Raw genomic sequence first — 21561 nt, 5'->3', positions numbered from 1 at the left:
AAGGGGGAAGGGGAGGAGTGGGAGGGACTGGGAGCTTGGGGTAAATAGATGCAGACTGTAGCCTTTGGGATGGATTAGCAATGAGATCCTGCTGTGTAGCACTGGGAACTCTGTCTAGTCACTTATGATGGAACACGTAATGTGAGAAAAAAGAATGTATACATGTAAATGTAACTGGGTCACCATGCTGTACAGTAGAAAAAAATATATATATAAATAAAAGATAAAAAAAAAAAGAAGAAAGAAGTTCCCATCGTGGCGCAGTAGAAATGAATCTGATTAGGAACCATGAGGTTGCAGGTTCAATCCTTGGCCTCACTCAGTGGGTTAAGGATCCAGTGTTGCAGTGAGCTGTGGTGTAGGTTGAAGACACGGCTCGGATATGGCATTGCTGTGGCTGTGGTGTAGATCAGCAGCTATTGCTCCAATTCAGACCCTAGCCTGGGAACCTCTATATGCTTCGGGAGCGGCCCTACAAAAGGCAAAAAAAGATAGGAAAAAAAAAAAAGAAAGAAAACGAAACTTATCAGTAGAGGGCGTGCTGTGTTGTGATATGTTTGTCACTTTGAGTTTCACTTTCCTTTCTTTGAAACAGGCAGCCCTGATCTCAGCAGAACCATCACCAAACCGTGGCTGCTCCATAAATCAGAGCAGAGAATACTCCATTTACGCCCCATCCAACTCTGAAAACAGGTAAGTGACTTCCCCACCAGGCAATGTCTCCTAGTTGTGCAGTGAAGAAAGTTGCTTGTTCTTTCTTGGAAAACAGAGTGAAATCACTAGTGATAATCACACTTTCCTCTTTGTTTTGTTTTTTAGTGAATGTTTCCAACACAGGAAACTGTAGAGAAAAAATGAACTCTACTGTAATCTTATACAGTTCTATCAGAGTTTTTAAAATGATTTGCTTTATTTAATTAGAATAGTTATTTCCCCCTTAAAAACAAAAGTGTTGTGAACTGGTGTGACATTATCTATGAGTCTCTCCTGATGTTCTCTTGTTTTTGCCTCCTTCCTAGAGGGAAAAACGCTATCCAGGCTTTTGTATAAATTATTGTCTTGCATGTTTTTATGCTTTTACCATCTGTATGTATCTAAATATGACCTCTGCTTTGTATGTTAACAGTTTATATATGGTATCATACTAATAATATCATTCTCAACTTGTTTTTCTCCAGTCAAGATCAACTCTGAGCTTTATCCATGTTGATACAAATAGGTCTAGTTCAGTCACTTGAATGCTCTTTAGTATCTCATTGTATAAATATGCCAAAATTTGTACCTCGACTCTTTTTTTTTTTTTTTTTCTTTCTTTTTTTTCTTTTTCTTTTTTTTTTTTAAGGACTGCACCGGCAGCATATGGAGGCTCCCAGGCTAAGGGTCCAATCAGAGCTGTTGCCACCGGCCTACGCCAGAGCCATAGCAATGCCAGATCCGAGCCGCCTCTGACCTACACCACAGCTCACAGCAATGCCAGATCCTTAACCCACTGAGCGAGGCCAGGGATCAAACCCGAAAGCTCACGGCTCCTAGTCGGATTCATCTCCCCTGCACCATGACGGGAACTCCTGTACATCAACTCTTCTAATGTCACCATATACAATGCTGCTATGAATATGCTTACTTTCCAAAATGATACCTGCCCATTAGGACAATGTAAATACTCTTGAATCTCTATATCCTGGTCAAGTATTAGTATCACTGGATGTTTGATGTGAAATGATATCCTACTATTATTTAATTTACAGTTCCTTGTCACTAGAATGCTTGAATATTTTTTCATAGGTTTATAGCCCATTTGAGTTGCTTCATTTGTGAATTTTCTCATCACATACTTGGACTAATTTTTTCAGGTTGTGTGAGGTTTTCTTATTTTTTAAAAGAAATTCTTTATATATGTTGAATAATATTTATAGGATATGTATGTTTTAAAGTCTACTTTTATATCTTTTATTGTAAGTACTTTTTAAGTTTTAATGTAGTCAATTTTATCTTTCCTTTACAGTTTGTAGTTTTAGTATCTTACTTTAGAAATCCTTCCTAATGCAAAGGTCACAATGATACTTTCCAGGATTTCCTTGTAAAACTTTTCCAATGAGCAAGAATTTTTTTTTTTTTTTTGGCCTTGTCTGTGGCATGCGGAAGTTCTCAGGTCAGGGACTGCTCTCTAGCCATAGCAATGACAATGCCGAATCCTTAATTGCTAAGCCACCAGGGAACTCCTCTCCTTCTAAAACTTTTCACTTTTTTTAGGGCTTCACACCAACTGGAATTTACTTTTGAGGATGTTATGGGATTATGAGGATGATATGATTTAATTAAAATTTTTTCTCTGTGGAGCTATCCACTTGTCCTCAAAGCTGAAGACTCAGCTGTGACAACTTGGAATTTGGTTTAAGACTTTCTCAGTTTAACTTTCTGCTTTACCTCATGTTTTATTTCTCTGGAATTGCACCTCACAATAAAACTTCTGCGTGTAAACTTGGCTCTAAGCTTTGTTTCACTGGACACAGGCTATGAAAGCTGGTCATTCTCAGGGCTCTTGGCTACCTTAGTGCCACTGTCACAATCTTCTAGTTGTTATAATTTTATATAATTCTCAACTTGTTTTTCTTCAGAACTATCTTGGCTATTTTTACTCCTCGTAAGATCATGTGAACTTCTGGCTCATCTTCTTACCTTCAGTGGAAAGAATGTTCTTGATCGAGCTTGCACTGAATTTAAAGATAAGTTTTAGAGGAATTGACACATTTTGAAGAAGGTTTTTCTCACCCAAGAAAATTGGATAGCTCTTCATTTATTTGGGTCATTTTTTGTTTTCTTTATAAAATTCTTCATGTAATTATCTCTTCAGAAGTTGTTTGCATCTTTAAAAAATATTACTCCTGGGGGAGTTCCCATTGTGGCTCAGTGGGTTAAGGACCTGACATTGTGTCTGTGAGGGTACGGGTTTGACCCCTGGCCTTACTCAGTGGTTTAAGGCTCTGGTGTTGCTACAATGTGCAGCGTAAGTCACAGATGCAGGTGTGGCTGTGCCTGTGGTGTAGGCCTAGAGCTGCAGCTCTGATTGGACTCCTGGCCAGGGAACTTCCATATGCTACAGGTGCAGTTGTTAAAACAACAACAACAACAAAACCACTCCTAGGTACATTATTTTATCTGCTGCTTTTGCCAATGAGGTTTGTTTTGTTTGTTTGTTTGTTTGTTTGGCTTTTGCCATTTCTTGGGCCGCTCAGCGGCATATGGCATATGGAGATTCCCAGGCTAGGGGTCAAATCGGAGCCGCAGCCACTGGCCCACGCCAGAGCCACAGCAACGCGGTATCCTTTAACCCACTGAGCAAGGCCAGGGACCGAAGCCGCAACCTCATGGTTCTTAGTCGGATTTGTTAACCACTGCGCCATAATGGGAACTCCTGTTTGTTTGTTTTTTAAGAAAAATCCACTATCTATAATTTCTAATTGGGTAATTTTTGGGTATAAGAATACTTGATTCACTGTTTTTGTAACTAAAGATAATTTTAGAGGAGGTCTATATATGGGCAAATGATCTTAGTCATGTGCTTGAGAATGTCATTCCATAATTCTGGTCTCTTCTTTCAATAACATTATTTCTGTAATAAATTCTGGGTTGAAACTATTTTTCCCTCAACAGTTTGAATGTATTCATCTGTTGTGCTATAGGATCTATTGTTGCTGTCAATAGTTCTGTTTACATTCTGATTATTATTCTTTTGGAGGTCATTTTTAAGAATTCTTTTTATTGATCCTGGTGTAATTATCCAGATGATGCAGATAATGATATATCTAGGTGTGGACTTATTTTTAATAATCTTGCTTAGTACCTGGAGTACCCTTTTGCTCTATGCTCAGATCTGAAAAATAATTCAGCCATTGTTTTTTATGCATAACTAATTTTCTTCCTCCAACGTCTTGGAGGAAGACATTTCTTCCTCCAAAATATCTGCTCCATGCATGTTGAAGTGCCACATTCTTTTCTTTGTTTCTCTTAACAAAAACACAATATTTTTATTATGGACTATTTTTATTACACATATGGAAAAGCTCATGTATCTTCTGTGTACAGCTCAATGAATCATCACAAAGCAAACCAGGTGAATATATAGAACACGATCAGCCACCCTACCCACTTCTAACCCCTACCCTATCTTTCCCCTCAAAGGTAACAACTCTTCTGACTTCTAGTGTCACAGATGATTTTTGCCTGTTTTAAACTTTATATAAATAGTACTGCACATTATGTATCCTTTGGGTTCTGGCTTCTTTTTCTTAATGATGTAATTGAGAGATTCATTTCCATTGCATGTTGCTATTTATTTTTATTATTATGTAGTGTTCTACTCTATGACTGTTGATGGATACTTAGGCTTTTTCCAATGTTGGGATGTTATAGCAGTGCAGTACTAAAAATTCTTGAATGTGTCTTTGTATGTACATGTGCTCATTATGGTTGGAGTAGAATTTCTAAGAGTGGAATTGGTGTATTGTAGAGTATATACATATTGAACAGTTGTAAGCACCTCACTAGTGCATGAAAATTCCCAATTCTTCAAGTCTTCACTCACAATTGATATTGCTAGCCTTTTAAAATTATATAAATTCTTGATATTTTAGTGTTTTAATTTAAATTTCTCTGATTGCTAATAAGGTTTACTTTATTCTCATATTTTTTGGCAATGTGTGAAGTATCTTAAAATTACTTACTCATTTTTCTATTACATTGTCTTTTAAAAATTGATTTATATCTGTAGTGTACACATACACAGAGATGTATTCTTAATGTGAGTATTTGACGGTTAGTCATATGTGTTATAAAAATGTTTTCTTTCGCATAAATGTGCCTCTCTGGCTTTTTCGGTCTGTGTCTTTTGATGGACAGAAGTTTTAAATTTTAGTGTAATACAATTTTTAATCAAATTTTTCTTTCATATTTAGTGCTTTTTGTATTCTTGGTAATCATCCCTAATCCTACAGTTTCCAAGGTGTAAGTATATCAAACTCACAGGAGGACCAAGGGATATTTTAACATTTTTGAGAGATTTACAAAGACGTCTGTTGGATACTTCTTGAGCTACTACGCAGAGGTAGTTCACATTTTCAATATGAATTACTTACATTTTTTTCAAAGATGTCTTATTTTTGTAAAGCTGGGCTTTTGAGGTTGGTGTAATAGAAAACAAGTACCTTGCAAAAATCAATATGGAATAGGAAATAAGGTTTGTGATGGCTAATCTCATTACAAGTTTACAGAAATTATGCAATGCCCAGTAAACCCACACATTTCATTAGTGAGTGATCATTTTTATTTAGGAAGGGAAAAAGTATACTATCTTTTCTTGCTGTTTAGGTTGTATTTTTTAAAAGCTACTAGGTTGTTAAGACAAATATTTATTAATTTGTTTGGTTCTAACTGCTCAATAAATTGAATGATTAGGTATTTCTTTTGGCTTAATGGTGTTATATGAAAATTACTGAGATATTAAATGTGTCATGAACAGAGAACATTTGGAAAAACCTCTTCCCTAACCCAAGGTCATTATTTAACTCTATCACATTATATTATACTAGTTTTCAATGTCGCAGAGCAAATCATTCCCAAGGTAGGACCTTCGCACAACACACCTTTATTATTGTAGAGTCTCTGTGGATCAGGAGTTGGGCATGGCTTAATTGGGTCCTCTGCAAGTCTTCAATCAAGGTGTAATTTCCATATAAATTTTAGAAAAACCTTAATCCTGTTATGGATTATAGTATTGAATTCTTTAATATATAAATATGTCATGGTCTTGTCATGAGTGAAATACTCAATGATTTTTTTTTATAGTTTTCTGTGTAGAGGTCTTGTACACATTGAATATGGATCTTTAGACGTATTGCTAGAATTTTTTATACTGTTGTAAATGGTACTTTAAAAAGTTATTATGTAAAACTGTTTATTGTTGGTATAAGAAACATTGCTAATTTTAACATGTTGACCTTGTATTTAGCAATCTTAATGTGGTGAATAGGCTCTAAGTTCTTTTTTTTTTTTCTTTTAATATTATTATTATTTAAGTTCTTAATCATTACATCGAATCTGTAGATCACTTTGGGTAGTATGGACATTTTAACAGTTTTAAATGTTCCAATCCATAAACATGGGATGTCTTTCTTTTGTATCTTTGCTAATTTCTTTCAACAGTATTTTATAGTTTTCAGTGTACAGGTCTTTTTGCCTTCTTGTTAAGTTTTTTTCTAAGTATTTTATGTTTTTTGATACTACCATAAATGGGAATTATTTCCCTAATTACTTTTCAAATAGTATATTTTTAGTGTGTAGAAGTGCAACTGTTTTTTGTATGTTGATTTTGCATTTGCAACTTTACTGACTTTTATTACTTTTAACAACCGTGTGTGTGTGTGTGTGTGTGTGTGTGTGTGTGTGTGTGTAATCTTTAGGGTTTTCCACATTTAAGATCATGTCATCTGCGAATAGAAATAATTTTATTTCTTCCTCTCTGATTTGGATGCTTATTATTATTATTTTTCCTGCCTAATTTCTCTGGTTAGGACTTCTGGTACCATGTCGAATAGAAGTGGTAACACTGAACAATATTTCTTTGTTCTTGATCTTAGAGAAAGAGCTATATGCTTTAATATACGAACTTATAAGTTAATGTCTTTCTATTTCTAGTTCTGTGAGCATTTTTATGGTCAGATGGTGTTGAATTTCGTCGAACATTTTTTCTGCATCTACCTAGATGATTATGAGATTTTTATTCTTCATCCTATTATTGCATTGTTGTATTACATTTATTGATTTTTTTGTATGTTGCGCCATTATTGTATCCCAGGGATAAATCCCATTTGGTCACGGTGTAGGATCCAAGGTACTGGAGGATCTATTTTATTTTTTTTTCTATTTCTAGCTTATATTTTTCAAAATTGTAGTGCTTTGAAATGTCTTGAGATTTACTTGCTTTTTGAGTTTTTTAGGACTACTTTAACATCTGCTGTATTCTTTATTTCTCTCTCTCTTCGATTCCCATTTTACATATGTTAGTTAATTTTATGTACCCGCTAGTATCTTTTATCCTTTGTTCTTCTTCCTCTTCTTTTTGTCCCATTGCTTCAGTTTGATATTGTTTCTTCCAGCTAATTCTTCCTTTTAAGTGTGTTTAATCATCAGTTAAATGTATCTTTCAATTTTTAATTTCGGATATATGTTTTTAAGTCCAGAATTTTCTTTTTTTGAAGTCCGTTTTACTGTCAACCATCCAACCTTTTAATGATTTGAGCAAGGCTTAGTTATGTTTAAACCACAGTGCTAAATTACTCTCTCAAACTATTAATTTTTTTTCCACTAGATACGGAACAATGGAAGTGACACCCAGATTGACATGGAATGAAGAAAAAAGTCTGCAAAAGCTGCTTGGAAATGTTTCCTTGAGACTTCTTTATAAATCTAGTGTCCATGGAAATAGCTTTGGAACTATGCTTAATAAGTGCAGTTGTCAGGGATCCACTATATTAATGGTTTATCTTCCCAATAATGTTTTTGGGATCTTTGTGCTTGAGAGTTATCCTGAAATGTCTGAACATTTGAAAAAGCCAACCACTTCTTTCCTTTTATCATTTCAAAAGAACAAAATAATGGAAATGACAGCTGCATTTTTTAATTCAACAGTGGACTTAATTGATAACAAACTTAGATTTAATTTTTCTCAGGTTCAGTATGTTTTACTACGTTCAAATACTCAAAACATCTTTATACCTCGTTTGTTAGGAGAAAAATTAGGACTAACATATGACTTTAAGTCCCAATATACAGAATATGAAGTTTTTCGAGTTGAAGGTATGTTAAAGTAGATAATCCTTCATTCTGTTTCTAGTCTTTGTGTTTGGTAGGTAATAATTAATCTATATAAACAAGGAAAAAATGAGACAAACAATCAAATTTCATGCCATAAATTTCCCTTTCATAAACTCTAAAATGAAACCTGGGGGGCATAAAGAGTATGAGCTTATTACCCAGGAAGAATAGGCAGCTTAGATCATAGTAAGTTGAGAAGTATGAGTGGAGATATGGGGATGGAAATGGAGATGAAGATGGAGAGGTACAAGGAGGGGGGAGAGAGAGAGAGAGGCCTCACTATCAGAGCAGGTCTACTTTGACAAGTGACACTTTTGGGGTCAGTCCTAAGATCTCTAGGCATAGTTATGTGAGAATTTCTGAGTGAGTTAATATGCAAAGAAGATAATTTTCATTCCACTTCATCTCATTATGCTGCCAACCCTAATTTCCAAGTGAGCAGCTCAGCTGGGTTATGCAAGAAGACCCAATGTCCTATTTAGAAGGTAGAATTGGCCACACTTAATCAGACAATTTAAAAGTTATTAAGTTCTGTTTATTTCCTTTAGGAATGAAGGATGAACCAGGCTACATAAATAGGATAGCAGGAGCCACACCGTAAGTTATTTCCTTGGATTATCTCTTACTCATTTCATTTAGATCAACTATATAAATGGCATTGACAAATAGTAAAATTAAAAATCACGTCCCTCAGAGTGATAAAAATCAGTTATAGTGTTCCTGACATGATGTGTTCAAGACAATTTAGAACAACAAACTGGAACCACTATGAACCCGAAACTTTTAAGATCTACCTGATGACGATTTGACTTCATGTTTCATTTTGGCCCTGTTAGCTTTGATGTTTTCCAGACATAGTCAAGATGACCATTTTAGATACTTCTTCTGAATCCTTTCCTTGAGAATAAAGTTTGGGGGGAACTTCAGAAAATTAAAAAAAAACCCAAGTTCCCTCTCCCCAGTTTATAAAAATACCTGCATTGCATATATTTTATTTTTATTTCTCCTTAAAGTAATACTGCTACTGAAAATTCATCTTTAGTTTTATTATTATTTCTTAATAGATTTATATAGTCTAAGACTAATAATTTAACAATAATTTGGTTGCTGGTTAATGTTGAACTTATATATAGATAAGTGCATTTTCTTCAAGCACAAAATATATAACCTTAGATGCTTTCAAGTTATATGATAGAAAATATTAATATTAAAATAATAAGTAATTAAAACATACTCCTTTAGAGAGAAAAAAAGAAGCTCCAGGAGAATTTATTGTTCCTTATGGAAGTCTGGCTGCTATATTTAACTATAGCATTTTTACAGGCACAGAGATAGTCTCCTAGCAGAACTCAGAGCCTACAGGCCCTATGCAGACTTGGTTTCAGAAATCCGTATTCTCTTGTTGGGTCCAGTTGGGTCTGGAAAGTCCAGTTTTTTCAATTCAGTGAAGTCCATTTTCCGAGGCCATTTGACTCGCCAGGCCATAGTGGGCTCTGATATCAGCAGCATTACTGAAAAGGTAAGTTATTTCAGGATTTCCCAAGGATTTTGTTTTATAGATTACAATTATTAGGCTTGTTCATTTCTTTGGTATTTTTTTCAATACATGAACCTCTCCTAATCTATAAAAAATTAAATGCTAAATCAGATGTAGCACACGAAGAAAAATTGAATCAGAATTGCCCGCACTGAGTCATATTATACAAAGAAGCTTTCCATTTTTATGAAAGCAAAAGCAGTTATAGGAGGAATGCTTTTTGGTATTTATAAAAACATTACATTATAAACAAGCTTTGTGGAAATCTCTGTCTGTTTTATTTGATATATATTTTTACTCATGTCCCACATGGTTTTGCCTGGATTAACACTCTTTTCTCTTTTTTGTAATAAAAAAAAAAGTATGTATTGCAATATTTTTATATTATATAAGATCATTTTATGAGAAATGACCATGAAAAGCAAAATAGCAATTCAGTTGGCTGCATCAGTTTTCAAAGGGAAATCAACTTATTGCTGCTCCTATAAAGATATTTTATTCGTAAATAAATATATTTAAGGAAATAAGTACTAATATCAATTTTTAAACTGTTACCCTAAAGATCTACCAATTATAGTGCAATACTTACCTAGAAACTTTCTTCCATCCTATACTTATCAATATTACCATACAATTGAAGAAAAAAATAAAGGGAATGAACGGAAAATTTCATAATCAAGATATGTTTTACTGTGATTGCCACAGTTAAATATGTTATCTTTTGATTGGGAGTATGCTGTACATTGTCAATGCAAAATTTAGCATATGATGTTATGGCTCATTTTAGTTTTGTGTCACATTCAATAACTGAAAGCATTTTCTGGGACTTTCAAGAATCACATCTTATTTCTTGATGTTGGCTAGATTCTATCCACTTGAGTGGCTCTGTTATGATATATCAGCCTAGCCTAAGGAGCCAAGGCAAGATAATGCAACAGCAATTCAGTATATTAAGCATTGATGTAACTGTATATGTTTGCTAAATATTGTGTTGCCATAGAGACCTAAATGCAGATGATTCTTGGTCCCTTTACTCAGGGATATCAGAGACCAATAGGTAATAAATAAGTACAATTCAAATGTGATAGATGCTGAAAACTACTAAGGCATCACGTTAAGAGACTATGTAGATCCTGAACTCTGAATAGAATGCAAATACTACATCCACTGAAGGAAAACAGGATAGAGTATTTGTGAGAGAAATGGAATATTTTGTTGCTCAGAGACCCTTCGCTCTGAAGAACTGAAGTTGTAAAGGAAACAGGTTAATGGTTAATGAAATTACAAATGGGAATTCCCACTGTGGCTCAGCGGTAATGAATCCGACTAGGAACCATGAGGTTGCAGGTTTGATCCCTGGCCTTGCTCAGTGGGTTAAGGATCTGGCATTGCCATGAGCTGTGGTGTAGGTCACAGATGTAACTTGGATCTAGCATTGCTGTGGCTGTGGCTAGTTCAGCAACTATAGCCCTGACTCAACTCCTAGCCCAGGAACTTCCATATGCCGTGGTTGCAGCCTTAAAAAAAAATTAGAATAGTCCCATTGCTCTTGACATTTTACAGTGTATTTTAAGTATATAACACTGATGCTTCATGTAATTCCTTTCATTATGGGTACCAGTAAACTCCATTCCCTTAAATCAAAATCTCCAGTAGGATTGTTCCCAGGCATCTGTTGGAGCAATGGGAGCTTTTGACTCTCTTACAAATTACAGTAGGTTATAGATGGATTCTTCACTTCCGGATTTGCAGTGGGAAAACTGTAATTAAATTCTTGTCTAGTGTCTCCAAGAAATCCTTTTCTTTGTAATTCTTCCCAAATCTTCCATAACTGTATCCATGTTGAAAGTGAATTTGATCCAATACATAACAATTTTCAGAGTCCTCCTGAAAAACAGTCCTGGGATCAGATTGAGTGTGTCTAGACACACCCAAAGAAGTTTTGTTTAAGTAGTTGCTTAACGAGTTGCTTAAGTAGTTGTTAAAGTAGTTGCTTAATGAGGTTTGTGGACCCTTGACAATCCCTAAGACTATTTTAGGGGATCTGTGAACTTAACACTATTTTTATTTAGTTAGTTAGCACTATTTTTATATAATAACTTAACTTTTAATTTTATATAGTAACTTTTAATTTTATATAGTAACAACACTATTTTTATTTATTTATTTAGTTAGTTAGTTATTGCTTTAGGGCTGCATTCGTGGCATATGGAAGTTCCCAGGCTAGGGATGAATCAGAGCTGCAGCTGCTGGCCTACACCACAGCCACAGCAACTAGGGATCTGAGCCACGTCTGCGACCTACACCAGAGCTCATGGTAACGCCGGATCCTTAACCCTCTGAGTGAAGCCAGGGATTGAAACTGCATTTTCATGGATACTAGTTGGATTCATTTCCACTGAGCCATGATGGGAACTCCCTAAATCAAACAATATATTACAACAGATTGAAAGCAGAGGCAAATATGAGTATCCAGCTGACTTCTATTAATTCAAACATGAAAGAGAATTGCAAAAAAGTAAAGCAATCCCATTCCTTCCTAATTTTTTGAAAATATTTTTTCACAAAATTGTTAGTTTGATTAACATTAATGGATTCATAATTGTATTTTTAAAGGATTGAAGAAATGGTCAACTTTTTTGATTTTAATTTCTAGTATGCTACACATCAACAGATATAAACCCATAAATAAAATATCTTTGGGATCCTCAAGAATTTTTAAGGGGTCTAAATTGATCCTGAAATCAAAACATCTGAGGACCAAAGTTGTAAAATATCAAACAGCCTCTGTTCTGTCATGTCTTGAAGGATAGTTGAAGAATAAGCTTTTATTGTTGATGTGTTTTGCTTTACAGTATAGGATATATTCTATTAAAGATGAAAAAGATGGCAAATCTCTGCCATTTATGTTATGTGACTCCATGGGGCTGAATGAGAAAGACGGTGTAGGATTATGCGTGGATGACATACCCCACATCTTAAAAGGCTGCATGCCTGACAGATATCAGGTAAGAATTCTCCAATGTCTAAAACATTTCAAATCATTTTCATCAGTGCTTTTGGTTGATCTTTCACTTCATAAGGCAGTTTCAACTGTCATTAAAGTGGTTTCAACCCCAACTAACAATACTGTGTTTAAATTAGTAAATATTCATGTAAGGAAAGTAGATAATGGCTCTTCTTTTCAATAGCATTAAGAAATATAGCCAAAAGGCAGGATTCTACTTGTGTAGGTTACAGGTAAGGATCAGGAGGAGACTGTTTTTATATCACTCTTTACAAAGATGTAAAATGGGGAAGTGGTAGCTTGCATTTTTTTTTGATCACTTAGGGCAAAATATTGAGACAACCACTTTTTTGTTGAAGGGTGACATTATATTGAAAGTGCTCAGACTTCACTAAAATACTTAGATTCCGTGGTTTGCTCTGCCACTAATTAGATGTGTACACATAAGCAGGTTACATAATGTCTCTGTAAATCAGTTTTTTTCATGTGTGAAATGCAGATAATAATAATTCTCATCTCTTAGGTGGCCAAGAAGATTAAATGAGATTATGCCTTCTAAATTCTCAAAAAGTTAACCATTATTATCACCTTTCTTTTAGGTGTTGGGAACAGTAAAATCAGTCTCAATTTCTAAATGGTGACTTCCTTTGCTTCTCAATTGTTCTTCATTGGAAACCTTAATGAGGCACTTATTTTTTAAAAACTTTATTGAAAACCTAATTTGTGCTGATTCCATGCTAGTTACTGAAAACACACAGTTGAATAAGAACATAATCCTTATCCTCAAAGAGCTCACAATCTAAAAAGACAAAAATACAAGGAGGAGGAGCAGGGCAGAGAAATGTGAAAAATCATGAACATACAGGCACCTTCATTTCTCACAGGAGAGAGTCAATCGCTTCAGTCCAACATTTAAATACTTAGTTAAAAAAATAGTGATCTTAGCCTTGCATTAGGTTTTGCAGTTATTTTCTTAATCTTGGGATGATTATTGTCTTATGGTAAGGAGACGTTAATTTGAAGATTTGTATTTCTTCTGTTTCACTTTTGTTTCTTTTTCTCGTGTAAAATTAAAAGAAAGTATAATATTTTAGTTTACATGGCATTTTTAATATATTTTTTCCTCTTGCCTTTTCTTTCTATTCATTTGTCCATTTAAGTATGCAAAATGCTTAATAGGAGTCTTAAATGGTAACAAATAATATTAGTATCTTTTTCTGGAGACTGGGGATTTGAAATTAGCTTTTTTAAAAAACACTGGTACTCGCCCATAAAAAAAAAACAACAACAAAAAAAAACTAATGATATTTGCAGCAACATGGATGCAATTAGAAATTCTCATACTGGAGTTCCCGTCGTGGCGCAGTGGTTAACGAATCCGACTAGGAACCATGAGGTTGCGGGTTCGATCCCTGCCCTTGCTCAGTGGGTTAACGATCCGGTGTTGCCGTGAGCTGTGGTGTAGGTCGCAGATGCGGCTCGGATCCCGCGTTGCTGTGGCTCTGGCATAGGCTGGTGTCACAGCTCCGATTAGACCCCTAGCCTGGGAACCTCCATATGCCGCAGGAGCGGCCCAACAAATGGCAAAAGACAAAAAAAAAAAAAAAAAAAAAAAAAAAAAAAGAAATTCTCATACTAAGTGAAGTGAGTCAGAAAGAGAAACACAAATACTATATGATATCACTTATACGTGGAGTCTAAAATATGGCACAAATGAATCTATCTACAAAACAGAAATGGACTCACAGACATACAGAGCAGACTTATGGTTGCCAAGGGGGAGGGAGGAGGAAGTGGGAGGGACTGGGAGTTTGGGGTTAGTACATGCAAACTGTATCATTTAGAATGGATAGACCATAAGGTCCTAGTATATAGCGCAGGGAACTATAGCCAGTCTCTTAGGATAGAACATGATGGAAAGTAGTATGAGGAAAAGAATGTATATATTGTTATGAATGGGTCACTATGCTCTATAGCAGAAATTGGCACAGCATTGTACATCAACTACACTTTAATTAAAAAATTTAAAAAAATTTAAAATATTGTACTTTTCGGAAATATTTTCAGTATGGATAATTAAGTTATGGATAATTGTCATTTTTGCCAAAGCAATGGGGTGGATTGTTTTATAAAAAAGATATAATGGCACTATGGTGGATGTGGAGAGGATGTATGAAGGTGCTACTAGTGAATCTGGGGATGGAATATCTGGGGGAAGGGGAAGTTTTGGGGTGGAGGTGTGTGTTGGTCATGTTTGAAACATGAATTTTATCAGAAAGAATTCCAAAGAGACTCTCTAAATGTTCTTGCATATTTCTATAACAGTTTAATCCCCAAAAACCAATTACACCCAAGCATCCTACTTTCATCACCTCTCCATCGCTGAATCACAGGATTCACTGTGTGGCTTATGTCTTTGATATCAACTCTATTGACAACCTCTCCTTTCAAATGTTGGCAAAAGTCAAACAAGTTCAAAAAGAAGTATTAAAATGCGGTAAGTCTCATTGTACTTATCAAAAAAGCTTTATGTTGAAATCAAAATATATTCACAGGAAATTGCAAAAAAGAGCACATGTCTGCTTCATACAATTTCCCAAGCTTTGGGTTAGTTGGTGGTAATAACAGAGACCATCAATAGGCTTTACTGAAAGAAAGGTCCTGAGCCCTAGACTTTAGTGCACAAAGACAAGAAAGGCATAGAATTAAAAAAAAAAATTATTTTTTAAGGGCCACACCAGTGGCATATGGATGTTCCCAGGCTAGGGGTCTAACCGGACCTGTAGCCTCCAGCCTATGCCAGAGCCTCAGCAACACCAGATCTGAGTGGTGTCTGCAACCTACACCCCAGCTCATGACAACACCAGATCCTTAACCCACCTAGGGAGGCCAGGGATCAAACCTGCAACCTCATGGTTCCTAGTTGGATTCGTTTCCACTGCACCACGATGGGAACTCCAGATTTTTTTTTTTTATGTGTGATTTTCCTGTGGTGTGATAAGGGAGTCACCTCCCCACATTTTGTGACCAGACCAGATTAAAACTAGATTTACACTCTTAGAATGTGGGTATTGCTCTGCCATTTTGCCACATGTGTAGATTCATGTCACCACTGCTGCAATCCAAGGTCCAGAACTTCTTCATCACCACGGAGGTCTTTGTCATGGTGACCCCCTCATCCTCCACCCTTCTTAATTTTTGGCAGTGACTAATCTTTTATCCATCTCCATAATGCTGTCATTTTGATAATGTTGTACAAATGGAATCGAAGGATAGGTCTGGCTTGAGACTGGCTTTTTTCACTCAGCTTAATATCCTTTTTGTTCTGTCAAAATTGTTATGTGTATCAGTTGTTCATTCCTTTTTGTTGTTGAGTAGTAATCCATGGTATAGATATTCTACAGTTTTTAAACTATTCTTTATCAAAGAGCTTTTTGATTACCTCTGGTTTTTGGCCATTGTCAATAAAACTCCTTTGAATATTAATGTATAGGTTTTTGTGAACATAAGTTTTCATTCCTCTGGGATAATTCCCCAGGAGTGTGATTGCTGCTCTTATGCTGGGTGTGTAATTAATGTTAAAGGAATCACCAAACCAATCTTCAGAATTACTGCACATTTCATGTTTTTACCAGCAATAGATGAGAGATGCAGTTTCTCTGAGTTCTTGCTAGCATTTGGCATTATTGCTATTTTTTTTTAAAAATGTAACTTCTAATTGGTGTACAGTGATAGCTCCTCATGATCTTAATTTGTGTTGTCCTAATGACTAATTACATTGAATATCTTTTATTGTACTTATTTGTTTGTGTATGTCTTCTTTAGTGAAATATCTCTTTATGCCTTTGGGCTATTTTCTCTTTGGACTCTCTAGTTCTTACTGTTGAGTTTTAAGAGATCCATAAATTATAGATATGAATCAATTGTCAGATATATGGTTTGCAAATGGTTTCTCCCAGTGCTCAGTTGTCTTTACCTTAATAGAGCCTTTCACAAAACAAAATTCAAAAATGTTGGTGAGCTCCAATTTATCAATTTTTTCTTTTGAGGATCATGTTTTTCATTTTGTGTAGAAAACTCTTCACCAAGCTTTAAATTCCCCAATATTTTCAGGTTTCTTTGAAACATTTTATAGTCTTATGTTTTACATTTAAATATATCATTCATTTTGAATCACTTTCTATAAAAGATGTGATGTGTCAAAGTTATTTTATTATTTTATTTCATTTCCTTTTATTTTATTTTATTTTTGCTAATGGATGTCCAATTGCTTCAGCATCATCTGTGGTAAAGATGCTCATTTCTCCACTGAATTGCTTTTGCACTATTATAAAAAATCAGCTGTGTACATCTATTTCTGTACTCTCTATTCTGTCCCATTGATCTATGTGTTCATTCTTCCACCAGCACCACACAGTCTTTATTACTGTTGCTCTATAATAAAAAAAATATAGATCTTAAATTAGGTAAAATGATTCCTCCCACTTTCTTCTTATTTTTCAAAACTGTTTTAGCTATTCTAGTTCCTTTACATTTCCAGGGAAGTTTTAGAACTACCTTGTCTATTTCTACAAAAAATAACCTTGATGGGATATTGATAGTAATCACATTAAACCTGTATATCAATTTTGGAGGAATTGACATCTTTACTGTTTCTAATTCATAAACATAGTGTGTATCTCCATTTTTTCAGATCTTTGATTTTTTTTTTTTTGGTCAGGCTCTACAGTTTTCAGCATCCAAATCTTATATGTGTTTTATTAGATTTATACTTAAGTACTTAATTTTTGACGGCTTCTAAATGGTATCATATGTGTAATTTTGGTTGCCGCATGCTTATTGCTAGCGTATAAATTCACCATAGAATTATACATTCAGATCTTGTTTCCTGCGACATTGTTCGAATTCGCTTATTCATTTTAGGAAGATTTTTTGCTGAATTCTCAGGATTTCATGCCATCTCAAGTGAGCACAATTTTATTTCTTTCTTTTCAATTTGTGTGCCTTTCATTTCCTTTGCTTATCTTATTTTCCTGGCTAGGACTTTCAGTACTTTGTTGAATAATAGTGATGAGAGCAGATACTTTGTCTTGTATTTGGTCTTCAGTGTTTCATCATGATGTGAGCTATAGATTTTTAGTAGTTGCTCTTTATTAAGTAGTGGAGGAAAGTCTTTATTTCCACTTCTCTGAGAGCTTTTTAAAAAATCATGAATGGGTATTGAATTTTGCCAAATATTTTTTCTCCATAGATTGATATGATCATGGGATTTTTTTTTTCCTCTTTAGTTTGTGTCATGGATTATATTGAGTGGATTTCAAGCTGGGGCCAGCTTTGTCTCCTTAGAAAAGGACCATGTGTTCATGGTGCAGAAATTTTTTATATAATGCTGAATCCTATTTGATAATATTTTATTAAGAATTTTTGCATCTGTATTTATGATGATTTTGGTCTTTTTTAAATTTCTGTGATCTGTCAGGTTTTGGTCTCAGGGTAATACTGGTAAAATGAGTCTAGAAGTATCCTTTCCTCCTTCTTTTTCTGGAAGAGAGTGTATAGAATCAACATTAATTTCTCTTGAAGTGGCTGGTAGAATTCTCCAATAAAACCATCTGGGCCTGGAGATTTCTTTTTCAGAAGATTTTAAAACCACAAATTCAGTTTTAGTATAGTTACAGAGCTATGAAAATGATCTGTTTCATATTTTATGAGTTGTGATAGTTTGTAGTGTATAATTTTAGTCTATTTCATGGAAGTTGTCAAATTTATGCGCCTAGATTTTGTTAATAGTATTTTCTTATTATTCTTTTTATGTTCTTAGGGTCTGTAGGGGTATCTCCTCTGCCCTTCCTGGGAAGCAGTTGTTAGTAAAGTGAGAAGCTGAGTGTGATTTGTTCATCTGACCTCTGTGGTTTGAGAGAGTAGAAAAGAGGTCCTTAGTAGAACTCTGGAATCAGTGTACATTTTTATAAATGTTGACACACAACTCTCTTTGCTTTCTCTCTTTCGTGGGGCTCCTTTTTAAGTCTTCAAGATCCAGCAACCACTTTTTCCCCACTGGCCACTTTAAAACACATGATTTGACTGGGATAGTAGCTCGTTGCAACTTACTCTGAGTTTAATTGCACTTAGAAATGATCTCTCATGTTGGAAGGGAAAGATCAATTCTCCTGTTAGAAAAACTTCAGGTCCTGTATTGAGGTTTCTTGGGGATATTTCATTCTCCTAATCTTAAAATCACCCTAGAGAGCTGTTTTCACACATTTAATTACCTTGTTAACACATTGCTGTTTATGATATAAAATAACTGTTTTGTCTACTTGATATAGGTGTCTCACAGGTAGCCTTGCTTACTAAAGTGAATAATTGCAATGGAGTTCTTCAAGACAACTTCTTACAGATGAGTGAATCTATGATTTATAAAAGCCAGGTAAAGAATACTTTTTGCAACTAGAGAGTATTATAATAGAGTTATGTGTGTGTGTGTGTGTGTATACTATTTATTCACAGGTCAATGGATAAATGGATCAATTGTCTCATTGATTCAAGTTTATATCCCACTTTAAAATAATAATTTTTCTGAATTATAATTATATTCAGAAAATATTAAGGTATTGCCATTTCTGTTTCTTTCTTGAATTATATTTAAATTTAGTCAATTTTCAGATAAAGACAACGCTCATTAAATTCATTTTTCCACAGGTAAGGGATGTTAACATGATGCTAGGCATTCCTAAGTCTAATATCTTGGTGGTAGAAAATTATGCTTCAGAGCGGGAGATGGACCCTTTACAGGACATTCTGATACTCTCTGCACTGAAGCAGATGACTCGGGCTGCAGATGACTTCTTAGAGGATTTGCCTCTTGAGTGAACAGGTGATCCGGCGCCTTTATGTTCCTCTCATAAAACACCAGTGCCTTTTGAAAAACTCGACACTATACCTCAGTTGGATGGATGGTGTCCATCTGACTGTTCTAGTCCTGTCAGCCACAGTACAACATGTGCTTTGTTTTGTTTTTAGATGCAATTGCAGGAATGTTCCAGCTCTGCATGAGATGTCAGTTGCCTGGATCCAGACACTTGGCCCAAACCGGGATAGCTGACAGCCTCTTTGAAACTCTGCTTCCATTCATGTTTTGCCTTCTGTCCCTGAGAGCATCTAACTGAAGGTTCCTTCTGGGATCATCATAACTCAAATGCAAAGACCAACCCTGAGCAGTAGTGAGCCAAGATACGCCCTACTGAAAACCACCCTCTGTATTTCTGCACTATTTACAATTTCATTTCTGCGACACCTCTCTAAATCTCATCAAAATCAGCTATTCCCTTATTTGTCTGTAACATTTAATTTAAAACTCTATGTGAGTACAAATCACATTGACTATAAAATGGCTACATTTACTTTTTAAAATAAATTTTGAGTTATTTAAGAAGCAGGGTGTGGATTTCACTTATCTTTGTATTCACACGAACAAACATAGTGCCTGGCAGGAAGCAAGCATAACTGCTATTAAGCATCCTTCTCAAACTCCCCAGAGTGATAATGTGTATTTGAAAAAATTTCTCCTTATAGAAAGGAAAACCAGGAGAGAATGAAATGCTGGAGAGAAATAAAGGAGGGAGAATGTTTCATTTATCTCTGGATGAAAACATGAATTTAGGTTAATTAAAAAGAACAAGGATTTCTTTTCTTTTCTTTTTCTTTTTCTTTTCTTTTGTCTTTTTGCCTTTTCTGGGGCCGCTCCCGTGGCATATGGAGGTTCCCAGGCTAGGGGTCGAATCGGAGCTGCAGCCACCTGCCCACACCACAGCAACATCAATGCAGGATCCAAGCCACGTCTGCAACCTACACCACAGCTCATGGCAATGCCGGATCTTTAACCCACTGAGCAAGGCTAGGGATTGAACCCGCAACCTCATGGTTCCTGATTGGATTCGTTAACCACTGTACCACGACGGGAACTCCAAGAACAAGTATTTCTTAAAGACTTAATTTTGTTTCCGTGGATATAAAGTTTTTCTTCTAATGAACCCATGTCTGATTTTCATTAATTGAATTCCATACCATCCTAGCCATGTTTCAAAAGTAGAGTGTTCAAAAAAAGTTAATAGTGTGAGTCAATAACAAAGTTGTCTTATACCAGTACTCCCAAATGATTCTAAAGTTCTCAGGGTAGCTGAAGAAGTTAAGACTATTAATAAAGAGAAAAAAAAAAAAAAAGAATCCCAGAAAATAGGTTTTTATTCTTTCTTTTCTTTTTCTCTCTTTCTTTTTCTTTTTCTTTTTGGCCATCCCTACGGCACACAGAAGTTCCCGGGCTAGGGATTGAATCCATGAGGTAGCAGTGACCCGAGCTACAGCAGTGACAATGCTGGATCCTTAACCCACTGCACCACCAGGGAACTCCAGATTTCACTTTTCTCTTACTTTTTTTTTTTTTATTTCTCTTAACTCTTCCTCAAATTTAAAAATTTTTTTAAAAGAATATGTTTGGCTTAATATTTACCTGTATTGAAGCAGACTAATTTACTTATAATCAGAATTATTATCTTTGGGGGGAAGTCCTGGGTATAATGAAGACAGGAATTCCTTAGGGATCATTATGGGAAAAGGAATATTTCCGAAAGCAAAACTTCAGGTGAAGCTGTGCTCAAATGAATGTCCAGGAGCCATGATTCATTGGAAGATATGTATGGAATCTTTAAAAAAGTTCAAGGAATAGAATGGTCATTAATATGGAGTATAGGGCAAAGTTGATATTGGGAACCAAATTAGAGTGGCAGCCAGGATGGTTATGATATAGATGGTGGGAGCAACAGGTCCAATATGTAAGGTATGTTTGTCTCCATATAATCCAGGGAGAAAAGCAAGCCATTTTTGCTTGGGAGAGACTGAAGGTGATTGAAGATCCACCATCTATAGGGGCATAACTCATCCTTTTCCATGGTTGGGTCAGTAACAATCTGGGCAGAGGAAGGATTTGCCAGATGCAAAATGAGATTCAAGATGAAATGTCTTACTCTCTTTTAAGGGGTAGCATGGAATACCCTTAGGAAGGAAATAGAAACACTGAAAAGAAGAGAAGTACTGGAATGCAAGAAAAATAAACACCGAAGGACTGTCAAGGTGAACCAACATTGAG

At 35.2% G+C, this 21561-nt stretch overlaps 1 protein-coding gene across 2 annotated transcripts; it reads left to right on the top strand.

The window, feature by feature from the left end:
- Window positions 1-567: 567 nt before the first annotated feature.
- IFI44L (interferon induced protein 44 like) lies at window positions 568-19851 on the top strand. 2 transcript variants are annotated; one of them, XR_014807943.1, is made up of 9 exons: window positions 568-693; window positions 7367-7854; window positions 8421-8469; window positions 9196-9391; window positions 12265-12417; window positions 14742-14913; window positions 18746-19027; window positions 19119-19293; window positions 19440-19851. XR_014807943.1 is itself a non-coding variant. In XM_003127919.5 (9 exons), exons 2-8 carry the CDS (start codon window positions 7377-7379, stop codon window positions 19287-19289), a joined length of 1320 nt encoding a protein of 439 aa, XP_003127967.4. In that variant the 5' UTR covers window positions 568-693; window positions 7367-7376; the 3' UTR covers window positions 19290-19293; window positions 19440-19851. The 2 variants fall into 2 exon arrangements, 1 of the variants encoding a protein (XP_003127967.4); XM_003127919.5 differs by having other exon boundaries at window positions 18746-18846.
- The last annotated feature ends 1710 nt before the right edge of the window (window positions 19852-21561 follow it).

Source organism: Sus scrofa, chromosome 6 (assembly GCF_054392235.1).
Source record: "Sus scrofa isolate SSC_HxYL_T2T_F1_AM1 chromosome 6, Sscrofa_HxYL_maternal_Yorkshire_Landrace_v2.0, whole genome shotgun sequence".
NCBI classification, from domain to species: domain Eukaryota; kingdom Metazoa; phylum Chordata; class Mammalia; order Artiodactyla; family Suidae; genus Sus; species Sus scrofa.
This window is presented reverse-complemented; position numbering and strand designations above follow the sequence as displayed.